Source organism: Psammomys obesus, unplaced genomic scaffold (genome assembly GCF_907164565.1).
Source record: "Psammomys obesus unplaced genomic scaffold, mPsaObe1.curated_primary_1811, whole genome shotgun sequence".
Classification (NCBI taxonomy): domain Eukaryota; kingdom Metazoa; phylum Chordata; class Mammalia; order Rodentia; family Muridae; genus Psammomys; species Psammomys obesus.
The window spans coordinates 18,063,564-18,080,226 of record NW_026596051.1 but is presented as its reverse complement, the minus strand read 5'-3'; the positions used below and the strand labels follow the sequence as shown (position 1 = coordinate 18,080,226).

General features: G+C 40.6%; 1 protein-coding gene across 2 annotated transcripts in view; it reads right to left on the bottom strand.

The window, feature by feature from the left end:
* Htt (huntingtin) overlaps window positions 1-16,663 on the bottom strand; it is a 143,701-nt gene that overhangs the window by 81,598 nt on the left and 45,440 nt on the right. For both annotated transcript variants that reach the window (XM_055624231.1, XM_055624232.1), the window contains exons 13-26: window positions 16,297-16,417; window positions 15,760-15,878; window positions 14,801-14,912; window positions 14,476-14,613; window positions 13,623-13,781; window positions 13,435-13,532; window positions 11,933-12,072; window positions 8,670-8,733; window positions 8,141-8,241; window positions 7,634-7,780; window positions 6,473-6,593; window positions 4,516-4,592; window positions 3,171-3,322; window positions 2,475-2,677 (exon numbers count right to left, since the gene is read on the bottom strand). In XM_055624231.1, the coding sequence (XP_055480206.1) occupies window positions 2,475-2,677; window positions 3,171-3,322; window positions 4,516-4,592; window positions 6,473-6,593; window positions 7,634-7,780; window positions 8,141-8,241; window positions 8,670-8,733; window positions 11,933-12,072; window positions 13,435-13,532; window positions 13,623-13,781; window positions 14,476-14,613; window positions 14,801-14,912; window positions 15,760-15,878; window positions 16,297-16,417 (1,752 nt within the window). The remainder of the gene's footprint in view (window positions 1-2,474; window positions 2,678-3,170; window positions 3,323-4,515; window positions 4,593-6,472; window positions 6,594-7,633; window positions 7,781-8,140; window positions 8,242-8,669; window positions 8,734-11,932; window positions 12,073-13,434; window positions 13,533-13,622; window positions 13,782-14,475; window positions 14,614-14,800; window positions 14,913-15,759; window positions 15,879-16,296; window positions 16,418-16,663) is intronic.

The following is a 16,663-nucleotide window of genomic DNA, read 5'->3' as shown; positions in this document are numbered from 1 at the left end:
ACCAGCACCCCAAACCTGTCCCCTCTAAGAGCAGGCAATCAGGATAGTTTATGTGAACCATCACATGAGTAAGCACAATACAACATTTAATATCTCATTTTTCAACTGAGGAAACAGGGTTCTGAATAAAGCCACCTGCTCGATGTCACAGCTACAACCCTATAAGTAACAACACAGCCATGGCAAAGGCTCTCTAATATGTAACCCCAAGGTGATATGGGACAATCAGGCTCCTATACACAAAGAGGAAAGGTAGCACCGGAGAGTAAAGACAACATAAGAGGCAGCACATGAGCTTTTTGCTCTGCTCCTCACTACTCAGCAAAGGGCCTATTCACCTGTGATCCCATCCTATTCATCTTTTGGAATAAAAAAGAGGCAATGGGGGTGGGGCTTCAGTGAGATGAGGTCATGGTGGCAGGATCCTCATAAACAGGATCCCTGTGCCTATGAAAAAAGACTCCAGAAGTTCTCTTCCCTATCCACCATGAAAAGGCCAGACCTTATCAGGGACCAAATCTGTCAGTGCCTTGATCTTAGAATTCTCAGCTTTTACAACTGTGAGAGATAAATAGCCACTGAAGCTCTGTTATGATGGTGACCCACAGTGACTAGGTGAGTCACTATGCACCTCTGATCCTTATCTGTAAAGACAGCAGCATTATCAGGACAAATGGCTGCAGTCGGGCTGTGCACTGAAGGAGGCAGTAAAGCTGTAGAGAACAGGGAAGAAACTACCTTTTGGTGGAAAGAACCTGTTACAAAGCCACCAAGTGTATGAGGCCATCAGCAGAACTGTCCAGGAGAAGCACACCCAGAGACAAAAATCAGAGTAATGCCTGTCTAGAGCTAGGGGTATGGATGGATTTTGGAGTCACAGCTTCAGGGTTGACTGTAGTGATGACCACAGAACTCTGTGGCATAATTAAAAAACAAATCCAGGTGGTGACTCATACTCTAATCTCAGCACTTAAAAGGCTGAGTTGAGTTGAGTCAGAAGCTAATCTGGGATACATAGTAAGTTCCTGGCCAGCTGGCCTACAGTATAAGACCCAGACTCAAAGAACAAAATTAAATTGTACACTTGAACTTTATGAACTGTAAATTATCTCAATAATATGATTTCCAAAAACAGGCTAGTGAAGTAATTCAAATAAGATACGCCTGTTTACAGGAGACCGCAGAGAGGAGGAGGGATGTATTAACGGCATGAGCACTAATGCAAGGAGGAGGGATGTATTAACGGCATGAGCACTAATGCAAAGGGTGTCCGTGCACACGCACACGCAGGTGTACTTATGCTGACTGGTTTAAATAAAGACAGGGTTTCACTTTGTAGCCCTGGCTATTCTACAACTTGCTGTGTGGACTAGGCTGGCTAAAACTCAGAGATCTACCTTCCAAGTACTGATATTAAAGGCATGTACCACCACTATCCAGCCTTGCGTAGATTTTAAAACAAAGTATTTTATGGGAAAAATAAAGAATAGTGACCTAAAATAAAATTGTGTGGTTCCTGTTTTTATTGTGAAAAAGTACAAAGTGAGAGAAGAGAAGCAGGTACAAAAGAGGGAAAAAGACAAGAAGGGGAGGGTCTGGCTAAGGCACTTGACACACTTGAGTCAGCTTCACAGAAGCACCACCAGGATAGCAGGTACACTGAGCTGCGGCTCCACAGAGTTAAAGGACCTGACAGACATTGGCACATGAGCAGCCTGGTTCCCTCGCTGCCTGTTCAATAGGTGGCCATTTACTCCGTTCAGTTCTTAAGCCACATTTCAAGAACACAAGTACCAAATGTGGTCAGTGACTCCTGTCCTGGCTGATATGGACACAGAAAATTCTCACTATGGTAGAAAATCCCAGAGAGTAAAAGAGAGAGTGCATGTCAAAAGGAGGGCACCTTTGACAGTGGACAGGAAATACTAAACTGAACCCAACAGTACAGGATGTTGGAAGAAACACAAGAAGCCATATCCCTGGGGTATAAAGTAGCCCAGAGAAGAACAGGAAGGCTACCAATGTACCTATAAAACTGAAATGATTGACCAAAGTAGGAAGTACTCTGAAAGGTGGTATCAGAAACCAGATAGACTTGAGTTAAAGATGCATGACTCAAGTAGGGGAACATGGTCCTGCAGAAAGGACTAAAGACCTCAACACAAAGGTCCATGTCTGAGCAGAAGGAAAAACTAGGTGGGTAGGATGATTCTTCAAAGGATTTATAGTGAAGAGGAAAAGAAAGCAAGTGAAGGAACCTGAAAGATTAAGGGGGAATTATCACTACTGAGCTTCATGGCTGACAAACACATATACATACACACACACTAACTATATTTTTATGTTAAATACAGTGTCAGAATAAGCCACTTTCTTTACTTACAAGAAATAGGGAAAGAACAGACTACTAACATGGATGTTCAGGAAATCCAGTCATTAGGCAGATGATAATGACTGCCCCTGTAAGAAGTTACCTTAATTGCTGGTCCAGGAGTCACATCATCTAAGACATGAGCACAGATATTGACCACCTTCAGCAGGTGGGAGAACAGCTGCTCCACCATGGGCACGAGGGTCCGATCCCCCAGAGCAGGCCAGGCTTCTTCCTGTCTGGTGGCTGCTGAGTTGGCTTCTTCTTCAGAAGTCCATGAACTTCTCAGAGACTTGGGAGCACTAGCTGTGACACAGGCATACACATTACCCCACCTCAAATGTGTGAGGTGGGAAACAGTTCTGACCTAAGTTTCTTATACTGATCTGTGCTAACATACTGCTGAACCTCTGTATCTAAACAGGTGCCTTACATGAAAGTGCTATTTGCCTCCGAAGTCTCAATGTTCCAAAAAAGTCACCACTATCCTCCAGCTATAGGTGTGATCTTCACAACTAAGATAGGTGGATTTGTGTTCTAGAAAGATCACTCACCTGACTTGAGTTTAGGCTAGACTTTGTAGGGAGACTGAGGGTGTTTATGTTGATGTTCTCGGAAAAATTCTAAACCATGAGTACAATTTTAGGAGTAAAGAAAAGAAAGTGGAAGGAGGATAATGTAGGCAGCATCTCCAGGCCTAATCTCCACCAAAATGACTCTCATGTCCTTGTAACCTGAGTACTCCTCACAAGCAAATCAAAGCTAAGTCCCAGAGCCCACCTCCACTTGTTACTGGTACCTGCAAGCAAGTTTCCAGCCAAAATCAAGGCATCCTGATGGGCTGAGAGGTCCAATGGGAACCAAGCTGATGAAAGTAAGGTGAGAATCATGGAGGCCATCCCCACAGTGCAGCTCTTCCTGGACTCATCAGAGACACTCAGTGGGGGCACTCTGGAAGGAGATATTTCCAAAGTCAAACACAAAGTTTCAAGCATATAGTCTTGTTCTCTAATGTCCCATGAAGAAAATATGCCATAAGAAATCCATTTTACCTTTTACCTTGTTTGTTGATTTGGTTTGGGTTTCTTAAGATAGGGTCTTACTCTCATTTATGTAGTCCCCATGGCCTGAAACACACTATGTAGCCTACGCTGGGCTGCAAACTGTGTCTATCCTCCTACCTCTACTTACCAAGTGCTGAGATTACAGGTTTGAGCCACTATCACTTTAAAACTGCTAACCAACTAATACTCTTCTGTAAATCACGACTCTATAAACGTCAATCAAGAAATGAATTTACACAGCAGAGTTCATTTAGAGAACTAATGATTATTCGGATGAAGTCTAAACTTTCTTCCCTTTTTGACTTGGCAGATTGAACTCCAAGGTCAAAGTTGCTCAGAAGTCAAGTGTAGTGCACGGCCTATGCCTGGAACCTGTAGTTATAGTCAGGGTTCATGGAAGGAACAGAGCAATCACTCTAGATCATAAAGCAATCACTTTATGCCATCACTGTCAGTTGGACACTGAAAAGAAATCTGCAGATTTCCTTCCAGAAGTTATGGGGAGCCCCAAAGTTTCTCGGTCATCAACACAAGTGAAAGCTTACATAATAGTACTGAGAAAATTCTAAAGAAATTCTATACCAGCTGGCAGTAGACCATCTACTGGGGAAATTATTTTGTAGGGAAACATAATGGAAGTACACGACTTCCTAAAGCACACCCTTGTAGTTCATCACAATTCAGATGTTAAGTCAAAACTGACTTTCATCATCCAGTAATTAAAAAAAAAAACTAACCAGAAAGTTTTTACCTGCATATAAAAATTCCTTAAATGAATCCACAGATCATACCCTCAGCCCCCAAAGATGCTCACAAGCACCTGACATTCATTAGAGTCACAACTGCTTCAGTATCCCAAACAACTTCTCTATTCATTTCACACACCTCATAGGGCAGAAACAAGTATTCCATCAAATATTTTTCAAACAAAGCCAAACAGATCCAACATAAAGGAAAAGGAAAGGAAGGGAGGGGAGAATAGGGAAAGGGTATTGGAATAGAAAAAAAGAGAGAAAGGGATCCCAGCAGCTGTGCTTCCTCTGTGTGTAACCTTGACTACACACTGGGGAGTATACATACCCACAGTGCCATCCTAGACTCCAAGTGCAAACTGGAAAGGCCGCTGAAAGAAGACACAAGGCTTCACAACATCCAAACTGCAGAAGAAAGGAATGAAAAAAAAATCACATCCAACACCACTAAAGGCTTACTGAATTAAACCTCTTGTGACCTATACACATACAAAAATGAATGAATGAATGAATGAATGAATGAATGAATGAATGAATAAATAAATAAATAAATAAATAGATAAATAAAAACTGAGATTTGTAAAGAACTACTGAGTAGCTATCCTAGCACTGGACATATACACACTTTAAACGGCAAAGCTGGACACATTTATTAGTAAAACATTGTTATAGCCCAAGGAAGGGTAGCCAGCAGTTCCTGCCAGGAACTCTCACTGTCCTGAACCCAAAGTCTCCCTAGTAGTTTTTCTCTTTCTCCCTCAAGACCTCAACTCAAAATGACTAATATAAACCTCCAGATCAGCGCAGTGCTTTATCACAATTAAAGTGAAGTTTACGATATCTTGAACAAATTTAGATTTCAAAGGCATTTAGCGGGGCTGAAGAGATGGCTCAGAGTTTGAGAGCAGTATTTGCTCTTCCAGAGGTCCTGAGTTCAATTCCCAGCAACCACAACCATGGCTCACAACCATCTGTAATGAGATTAGGTGTCCCCTTCTGGTGTGCAGGCACATATGCAAGCAGATCACTGTATACACAATAAATAAATAAATAAATAAATAAATAAATAAATAAATAAATAAATAAATAAATAGATAGATCTTTTTTAAAACAGGAATTTAGTTTGCAAGATAGCTGAATCTCAACTGTGTGACTTCCTACAATATCCATGTGTTTCTTCCATCACATAAATAAAAAAGTCTTCCCAGAAACCATTACTTTTGCATAATATTCCTCTTTCTGATTATAAAAGTTGTACTTGATTATTTTTTATCTGAATGATTTTATTCTTTTTTTAAATTTTTTTATATTAATTAGTTTATTTACTTTGTGTCCCAGCTGTAGCCCCCTCCCTCAATCCCTCCCAATCCCACCTTCCCTCATCTCCTCCTTGCCCCTCTCATGTCCACTTATAGGGGAGGTCCTCCTCCCCTTCCATCTGATCCTGGCTTATCAGGTCTCACCAGGACTGGCTGCAATGTCCTCCTCTGCAGCCTAGCTAGGCTGCTCCTCCCACGGGGGGCTGGGGAAGTCAAAGAGCTAGCCATAGAGTTCATGCCAGAGACATTCCCTATTCCCCTTACTAGGGAAGAAACTTGGATACTGAGCTGCCATGGGCTACATCCAAGCAGGGGTTCTAGGTTATAACCATGCATGGTCTCTGGTTGGAGAATCAGTCTCAGACAAGCCCCTATGCTCAGCTATACTTGGTCCTTGTGAAGCTCCTGTTGTACTTGATTTTTAAAAATGTATGAATACTTGAAAAATATAAATAAGAAAATGAAAGTTAACCACAATCCTAAAAGAAAAAAAAATCAGCCTAGCAATTCTTTTGCTTATTCTATTCTAAGTTTATAATAACTGTACTTATATGAATATTACTTTTCTAAACTGGTAACAAACTACATTCCCAAGAGGTTTTTAATTCTATCTTTCTCATTCAACATTAAAACTCAAGCTGTATTTCTCCATATCACTAAAATTCTCCAAAGCCACATATCAACATGTGTCTAACATATTACTATATGTTAATACTTACTGTAACTAGAATGTAATTCTCATATTCTTATATATTATATATATATTCTTATATATTATTTCTGTTTTTTTTTTTTTTTTTTTTTTTTGGTTTTTCAGGACAAGGTTTCTCTGTGTAGCCCTGGCTGTCCTGGACTTGCTTTGCAGACCACCCTGGCCTCTGCCTCCCTGAGTGCTTCAATTAAAGGTATGTACCACCATGCTAGGCCTGCAAGGCAATCTCTTTAAGTCCAAGCTAGAAGACTTACTGTGAGTGCCCGTGTAGTTGACGTAATGAGTTCATGAGAAACTGCAGCAACAACTCTTGAAAGGTTGTTTTCCATCGTGACATCTGTTATACTTGGCAGTAAGCTGTAGCCTCTATAGATTCTAGTATGAAAAATACAGAGAATCTTATTTTTCATGATCAAATGGCATTTAAGAGATTATGATTAAGGTTCAGTAAAGCAGTATTGACTTTAAAATAAAATAGAAGCTGGGGTCTGGTTCAGTAGTAGAGTGCATGCTTAGCATGCAAAAGGCCCTTCCAAAAAGACTAGAATAAGGTTGCTCATCTTTTGGAAAAAAAGGGAGGGGGGGGCTGACTTCTTCACCAGATGCCCCACATTCCTTACAGTGTGCTGATGTTTTTTTGTTTTTCTTCTCAAGTTAGTTTTTCGATAAGAAAAAAATGACAATCATTTAGGAGTAATGACTTTAAAATTTGATGAGTTGAGTTCCAAATTCAGGGAAAAAAATCAAATTACCCTTTGAGCTTGGAAGTCATTAGGTAAAGTTTTTGTTTTTTGTTTGCTCTCTCAAATCAGCAAAACTGAAAGGTATTCTGTATATCCAGTCTTAAAAAGAATTTAAAAGACAAGAGTTCCAAGTGCACATCTTACTACTGCTACTGCAATCTTCTTTGCAAACTACTTTTCTGATGAAACCTGTCCATTTACTAGAGCCTGTTATGTACATTCTTGTTATGCCAATCTACTGGCCAGGTAGTACAGTATGTGGTCAATGGACCCTACCTCTGCTCTAGCAACACTGGCCTGAGAATCAGCACTGCACATACAGTCTGATCCTTGGATCAGCCCACCCACTCATTAGCAGGGACATTAAAAGAGCAAAAATTTTTCATGGACAAGTTTTCAGACGGCATGTGTCTTTCACAAACAAAATCACAATTGTCAACATGAAGAACTTAATGAGCTCATTGCAAGACTGAGGACATCACTGCTATGTGACTGAGGCAGGACTTAACCACAGGGTGCTGTGGCAAACCATGATGTCAAATAAATATCCTGTTAATGATATGGCCTCCTCCTCCTCTAAATGTTGTGTGTGGTTTTCAGAAAGGAGAACAGGAAAGCAAATACCATGAGAGGCACAGGTTGCTGACAAGTGAAGGGGCTCTGGCAATGTACCTGGTTATGGTGCTGACAGAGAAGTGCGATGGTGGCTGGGTCTCATGCATGAGGAGTTTCAGGTAAACACTGCTTTGATCTCTTGCTACAGCCACTACTGGATCAGCCTGTCCTTGGTCACATTTATAGAACAGCTTTGGGACAAGCCTGCCATGAAAGGAAAGCTGATCTACATAGAAGGTACATGAAATTCACCCATCACCACACCTTTGCCCAGACAGCTAACCCAAACCTATGCCTACAACAGCCACCAGAGCTGTGGACAGCAGTTATTTCCAGGAGGCAGAAATAAGCAGGACTCTCTTTCCTTCTTAGTGCTGGTCTCTAAACTACAAATCTTGACAATGAAAGTACATTAGTTTTACAGTATAAGGCTAGTGTTTGGCTTTTGGAAATTATCATTTTAGTAAGTACTTTTTAAATAATTAAAAGGGATTCCTTCTACCTTTCCCATTCTTGTACTATATATTTCAACCAAAAAGTAATGAGATAAATACTGGTAAACACCTTGTTAACGATGCTGCGGCAACATGGCGCACCCTGGGGTCTTCATCTCCAAGCAAATAAATGACCACATTATTGAGCACTCGTTCTTGTAGTTTTAAAAACTTTAGAGAGACAGAAAATAAAAATAATTTTAATTTCTATAATCAACTGAATTTTATATTATTTCTTTTTTCTTGTTTTTGTTGTTGTTCTGGCTGGGGGAGTTGGGATATTTTTTGAGATTTGGTCTCACTATGTGGCTGGCATTGAATTCACAGGTATCTGCCTACCTTTGTCTCCTAAATGCTGGGATTAAAGGCATGCACCACTACATCCAGCTAGATAAGGAAGACATTTTGAGAAGCTAGTCAAGAAGAATTCAAGATGACTTATATTAAATTCATGCCATATACTGACAACTTTCATGACATAAAGTACTAAATATGTAACACAACATAGACATTCTGTAAGACTTCACACCTTTAGGGAGACCCTGCTAAGACAGTTTCCAGGAGATAGGGCCCACAGTCTCACAAAACAAACAGCTTACCCCTGTATAATGATGAGCCCCTCGGTGTAAACTTTCTGCTTTTGCCTCCAAAAAACTCACCAGCCTAACAAAAGAACACATTCAATAGTGATGTCATTCACTTAGCAAACACAGTGCTGGCTTGCAGCTCACCCCAGTACCCTGTAAGTCTCTCAGAAGCAGCTCAAGTGTGCCTAAATAGATTGATTCACAATCTTCTATAAATTCCTGACCAAACAAGTGAGCACTGGATAAATAGCTTTTCATCAAAATATACACCTACTACTTCAAGACTAAGTTCCATGAATGAGCTCAAACACAAAGAGGGCAAGCACATTGCAACTCCCACCCAAGTGACCAGCTATGTGCCCCATTCCACAGTCGTCATTGCAGCAACAGATAGTCCTTCTTTCAGAGATATTCTGAGGATGGGACACAATAACCCACAGGGTCTACAGTGGCTTCAAAAACCAATCAAACAGGCTGGAGAGATGACTCCATGGTTTGATTCCCGGGCAGTTAACAACTGTCTATAACTCCAGTTCCAAGGGTTTCAACTCCCTTTGCTGGACTCCATGGGCACTGCAGCATTGTAGTACACACAAACATTCATGCAAGCAAAAAACAAGATAACAAACAAGCAAAGAACATTAATAACAAACACAAAAATCTGAATAATAAAGGAACATTTCCATTCTAAAAAAAGCCTGTTAACCAAAATTTACTGTAGAGGAATTTTAACTTAGAACATGGCTGGTCTGGCAAGAGATCACTTCAAAGACCTTCTAGGTCTGTGTGATCTGGCTGGAATACAAACATGCCTTTAATCCAGAGATAGAGGCAAGCAGATCTGATATCAAGGCCAACCTGGTGTAGAACAAATTTCAGGTAAAGAAAAGCTTAGGTCTAGGTGTAGTGGTACATGCCTTTAATTCCCAACAATGAAGGTAAAGTTAGTTGTAGAAGAATGCTCCCATGTTTGAAAGTAATGTTTAATTGAATAAGGGAAAAAGTGATGAATCAGAGAAGATTTGACAGAATAGGATAGGCCCAACTCTCAGGAGAAGAGAGAGGAATAGCCAAACAAAGCAATTCAGGAGCCGAGAGAGAAGCCAGACTGAATAAGTCAGCTGAAAGGAGTCTGAGCCAGCCCACAGCTCACTAAGAACAAGAAAGGGTGAGCTTAAGTCTGAGAGAGTGAAAACATTCTAGGCCTAGGTTGGATTTTAGAGAGGCTAGAAGCTTCCGGGACTAGGCCTAGGATAGCAGACAGAGGCAATAAGCTTCCAAGACAACAACTGAAACAGACAAATAATGGAATACTACTCAGCAATCAAAAAAGAGGAAATCATGAAATTTGCAGGCAAATGGTGAGATCTAGAAAAGATCATTCTGAGTGAAGTATCCCAGAAGGAGAAAGACAAACATGGAATATACTTGCTTATATAGACCTAAAAGATATGATAAACATAATGAAATCTATACACCTAAAGAAGATAATCAAGAAAGCGGACACGGGGTATGATGATCAATCCTCCTTTAGAAAGACAAATGGGATATGCATTGAACGTATGACAGGAGTCTACCGCAGAAGGCATCTGAAAGACTCTACCTAGCAGTGTTCCAAAGTAGATAAAAAAAAACTCATAACCAAACCCTTGGCAGAGTGCAGGGAATCATATGAAAGAAGGGCAGTTTGATGTGGAAAGGATAGGAGCTCCACAAGGACCAAACATATCTGGGCACAGGGTCTTTTCTGAGATGGACACTCAACCAAAGACCATGAGAGGATAAAACCTAGAACCTCTGCTCGGATGTGACCCGTGATAGCTCAGTAATCAATTGGTTTCCCACAGTAAGGGGAACAAGGACTATTTCTAACAGGAACTCAATGACTGGCTCTTTGACCTCCCCACCTCCCAAGGGAGGAGCAGTACTGTTAAGCCACAGAGGAGGACTTTGCAGCTAGTCCTGAGAATACCGGACAAAAGGGAGTCATATGAAAGGGGAGGAGGTCCTCCCCTATCAGTGGACTTGGAAAGGGGCAGGGAGGAGATGAGGGAGGGAGGGTGGGACTGGGGAGGGAATGAGGGATACAGAATTAACAAAATGTAACTAATGAGAAAAAAAAAAAAAAAAGACCTTGTCCTAATGAAAAAAAAAAAAAAAGTTCCTTTTAGGGGCTGAAGAGATGGCTTAGTGGTTAACAGCACTGTCTGCTCTTCCAGCAGTCCTGAGTTCAATTCCCAGCAACCACATAGTGGCTCAATAACTATACTGGGATCTGATGCCCTTTTCTGGCATGGATGTGTTCACGCAGATAGAGCACTCATATACATAAAATAAATAAGTCTTTAAAAACTAAGTTGTTGTTGTTTTTTTTTTAATGTACTCTGAGGAAACAAAAGATAAATCATGTTAAGTTTTGGTGGGTTTTTTTGTCGTTGTGGTTTGTTTCTAGGAGGAGGGTGAACTACCCATGTCTCCAGTCCCTCAAGTTATTTTTTTGTTTGTATGTTTTTTTGAGACAGGGTTTCTCTGTGGAGCCTTGGCTGTCCTGGACTTGCTTTGTAGACCAGGCTGGCTCAAACTTACAGAGATCCGCCTGCCTCTGCCTCCCTGAGTGCTGCAGCACTGAAAGAAAGCAGCTTTGCAGTTATTTTTTTAAACTGTAACAAAATACTATTCAGCTATCTCCCTTAAATCAGAATAAAGGTAAGTACACTTAAAACAAACAAACAAACAAACAAACAAAACACCCAAGTAGAGTTGACAGCCTTTTTTAAGTTTGAAACAAGGTTAAAAAACAAAAACAAAAACAAGGGGGGCTAGAATAAAAGCTCAGCAGTTAAGAACACTTTCTGCCCTTCCAGAGAACTAGAGTTCAGTCCTCAGCAACCACGTTAAGAAGCTTTAAACCATCTAACTCTGCTCCAGAGGATGTGACACCTCTAGCCTTCTCAGGCACTTGCCTTCATGTACACATACCTACAAATACAGACATACACATTTACACATAATTAAAAAAAAATACAACTACATGCTTTTTAAACTCTCACCACCTAGAAAACCAAGACAAACAGAAAAATCTATCCCACTTCCAATATCAAAATCTCCAAGTTCAGAGTTCAACAAAAAGTACTGTGAACTATCACATGTTCTCTACCTAAATCACAGATGATCCTAACAAGCACTATACATAACAGTCATGCAAACTGCAGAGATTTCAGGAGTTTCTTTCAGTTCATAATTTGACCTTCTGAATCTGAACTTGGCTCCCTCACCTGAAGTCAATCTCTGCAAGAGTTTCGAGCAGCTCAGTCCTCACCAGCCAGTAGGAGCTGTTCTTCAGAGGCAGCATTTCGATGAGCAGTTGTAATCCCAAGTCACTGTAGCTGCTGCTGCAAAGACTCGGGAGGCAGTACTGAAAAACCCAAGCCAAGGTAAAAGGCATCACAATCAGACACCTCATCTTAAGACAGCATTCTTACATACACATCTGTTTGGTGCTGTTCAATTTTTAAGCAGCAATAAGAATGCTACAGGTTCTTGAAGTATTCAAGATACATCCTTATTTTACTATGTTTGATTTTAAAAGTAAAAGTGCCCATTACACCTAACTTTTGTTTCTTCCTGCCTCCCATTACTTCCCCATGACTCCTGAGCCACAGTCTCAGGAACACTAATCATCATGTGAAAAGAACTCTCAGGCCAAGCACAAAGATAAGCGACCCCTATCAAGGAATATCTTAGATGTTACTGGATTCTTTTGCAGTACAAGGAAACAAAGTGGATCTTGTACAGTTATTGCCCCTGGGGGTTCAGAGCCTAAGGGCGTTATCCTGTAATTACCCTATACATGGATGACATACAGAGTCTACCTACCAGCATAACACCTGTGCTATAAGTATATCTCCTTTGCTCAAAAGATACAACTGACTAAAATTTAACTTAAAAAAAAGAAAAAAAAAAAAAGAACAAACAAACAAAAAAACCCAACAAAAAAATGGTGCTGGGTGCTAGAAAGATGGTTCACTAACTGGTTAAAAGTGCCTACTACTCTTTTTGAGGAGTTTGGTTACCAGCATTCATTCACATCAGTGGCTCATAATACCTAATCTCAGTTCCAAGGAATCCAGTGTTCTCTTTTGGCCTCCGCTGCTACTGCCCTCACATACACAAACTCACTCTGTCAAACACACACACACGCGTGTGTGCGTTTAAAAAAAAAAAAGTTAGAACTAGAAAAACATTACTTTTGAGATAATTAAATTTCACAAAGGAACGATATTCCCCTTTCTAGATTTAACCCTGTGTTTTTGTTTTAGCTTTCTCTGGTTAAACTTTCTGCTATTGAATGGACAATTATGACTTATGAGCCAGCTGACAGGAAGTGTTCCACCTTCCTTTCACTTGACGAAACAAGACTCTTTTAACAGAAGACTCAAACACTGAGGCTAGTTAAATAATAACCATAGTTTCACTGCAGCTCAACATTCTACCATCCTAAGACAGTATTAAATCAACAAAGTTTGTATTTGATAATACCAAAGTATGTTCCTAAACATTCTCTTTAGGGGAAAGAATGTTTAAAATTAAGGATTCTAAGAATTAAAAGTTGATTAAATTTTAATATTATGGCATTGTTTTCAAAAGCTAAATAACAGGTCCCTGAAAAGTACTGTTTATAGTTCATTGAAACGTGAACTACTAAGCTCCAAACTGAATTGTATCAATGGCAAACTCACTAAGCCAAGGAATAGTTTATGCAAAATACTGTACTCACCCTCACAGCTGTACAAGCCAACTTGCAAGTAACAGAAGATTCATCCTTCAAGGTTTTCTGCAGCAAAGGAATGCAGTCCACCAGAGAAAATGTATTTCCTAACCAGAAGAATGGCAAGAAACGTCTCTATAGAAACAAGAACCTGGGAACAGTATCCAGAAAAGACAGCAAAACAAACTGTCCATTACCTGTCAGTGTTCTGATGGTGCCCAGCCAGTCACCAACACGGAGGCGAGACCTGCTGAGGATGGAGCAGACAAGAGTCCCACAGAGAATGGCAGTAGCTCCTCGGACCTGTGGGTCTCCGTGATGGATGTAGTTCAAGATGTCAGAGACATACTGTTCCTCTGTGGACACAAATGGCCCAGCCTGTACCTTCTCCACCATCAAATTTATACTACAAATAAAGCTTCATTCTCAGAAAAGGAAGAAAACGGAGCATTTTACATCTGCAAAGGACTTGACTGTAATTTCCTAAGTATAAGAGAAGTTTGGGATCTAAAGGTTCTAGATTCAATACATTGCAATTATCTCACTACCTACGAATTTCCAACATGTGATTCCAAGTTGTCAGATTCAAATCAAGCTTTCAAGATTACATTTGAAAATAAAGATTAGAAACAATCAATCTAGTATGTATTTGTTAATTGTAAACTCATTAACACAGGTTTGCCTTGTCACCCAAAGAAAGAAAGAACGTGGAATATACTTTCTGTTCCACAAAAACTGTGCCCAACAGGAGATAGGGTGTGCTGCTGTCATGCCTAGTCTTAGTCTGACTGTGGATGTCTAGCCAGGTGAATATGACACAGAGCAATATAACACTGCAGCTTGGGATTTTTGTTGTCATGTGTATGGAAACTACACACATAACATGTAAGGGACTAAGAACATGACCATGTGAACATCTGGAGAGCTCTAACACGGCTGAAACACATAAGCTACCGGGAAATACTAACTGCCTTAAGACAAAAGAAGGAAAGACTATGAGATAGCTTAAATACTGATTAACTGGGAGAAAGAAGTGAATATTCAACATACCAGAACTTTCCATGATGTCAAGAGGTATTTTATACAGTTTGCTGAAGAAGGATTCTGGATGAAGGGCTACAGCTGCACCAATACAGCTGAGGGCCAGGGCCTTAACACTGACCCTCACATCCCTATCTGGAACCAGCGCTGCAAAGAACCACCCAGGCCCTTTTAGTCTTTTCCAAGAAACAAAACTCACCCCTCTCATCACCCCCCCATCACCAAATAATGGAAAGTAAAGCTCACCCCAATAACAAGATTCTAACAGACCAACAAAATGACTTCTGAACCCATCAGTATCCCCTCAACTCTGTACCTACTCAGCTGTGCTTACCTTTCTTTTCCCCAGTTAACAAAAAGGAAGCAGATAAAAGACGAACACAATGGACCAGAGGAGCAGAATCATCATCATTAGGCTGTCCTATATCACCTTTGATTCGGCAAGGCTAGAACAGAGAAGTAAACATTTTGATTCACTAGTTCAGTCAACAAAATGAACCATATTAGGTGCCAGGGACAGAGATGCCTAAACTTGGCCACCTCCAGGCTTGATCTCAAAAAGGACTCAGTTGGAACCCTAAAACACAGGGCTATAGAGCTGTAGCAAGAGACAAGCTTAGTATGGAAAAGGTTCATGGGGCAAGAAGGTACTAAAAACACAGCATTCACAAAACACTGTTCACATTGACAAGCCACAAAAGTCTACTAGAAACTGAGTTGCAGGCCAGCCTAGGCTATATAGTGAGACCCTGTCTCAAAACAAAACAAAACAAACACACAAACAAAAAGATGCCAGGCAAAAGAAAAAGCCAGAGAAGCCCAGAGGTTGGAATGATACAACAGAACTTGGAGGGTACTCTCAAAAGATGCCATTTTGACTGGTGGAATTAAGTGACAAAATGCATTCCTGACCTCAATGAATTTAAAGTTAACTGTAAATACATCAGATGTGCATGTAAAGCAAACAACAGACGGAGATGTTTTAAGCAGTTGAGTGAGCAAAACCAAGAACTGCTGCAAAGCTCTGCACAAGCCTCAAATAAATAATACAGGTATCAGCGGGGTAAAGCTCAGCATGGGTATATCTGTGCAGGGAAGAAGGCAGAACGGATGCAACTGTTAAGAATTTGGGTATCCTTGGAGAGCCAAAAATGAAGGACAGAGGCCTGGGAACGTCCAATGATTCTAGGCAAAGAAGTAAACCCAGAGCCGGGACAGAAACAAATTAGAGTGGCAAAAGGCAGGAAAATTCCAACCCCTCCCACACATGCTAGCTCCTGCTATGTAGCTCACCTTGCTTTCTGGGTCACCGGCTTCAGCAACCTCATCTCTTGATACAAACTTATCTATACTGCTGTCAGAAGGTTGCCTGCTATGACCCACTCTTTCCAATAAGTGTGCCTGTTGAAGAGCTTTAAAATAAAAATCATAATTAAGTGACAAGTTTCCAATCAAAATATGTATATGTTAATACAGAGATAACATGAAGGTAGTGGATTTAAATCAAAATCTGATTATACACAACTTGCGACTTTCAGTTGCTTTTTACAACTCAAAAAATAATGATACTAAAAGGTTTCTTCTTGAAAACAAAGATAATATAAAGATGTCTGCCAAGCAGAGGTGGCACATGTCCTCAATCCCAGCACTTGGAGGGGAAGGGGCAGAAAGGCAGGCAGACCTCCAACTTTGAGGCCAACCTGGTCTACATAGTGAGTTCCAGGACAGCCTAGACTACACAGAGAAACCCTGTCTGGAAAAAAAACAAAAACAAAAACAAACAAAGATAAAGACATCTAAAGCTGAAAACATCATATAAAGTGAACTTACCCAGAGAAGAGTTTCTGAAAACACCAGAGACTTCACTAGAAAGAACACCTGCAGCCTCCTCCTCCTCCTGTGGCTGACCTATCTGCAAGCCCAAATACTGGCTGTCGGCACCATCTAACACCTGTACAGATAAAGCGGAACTGTCAGGCATAAGCCCTTCCACATGAAGGAAAAACCACCAACAGAGCTGAGCATTTTATGCATGTAGAATGCTGACACCATGTTGCATAAATGGACATTCAGAACACAATTACTTATTCAGTGTCCATAGGTAGCATGTGTAAGAGCAACAAGCAAGAGCTCTTCACTACTATGCTAAAAGGTTTGCTCTGGAAAGTTATCCGGGCAGCATGATTACCTACACAAG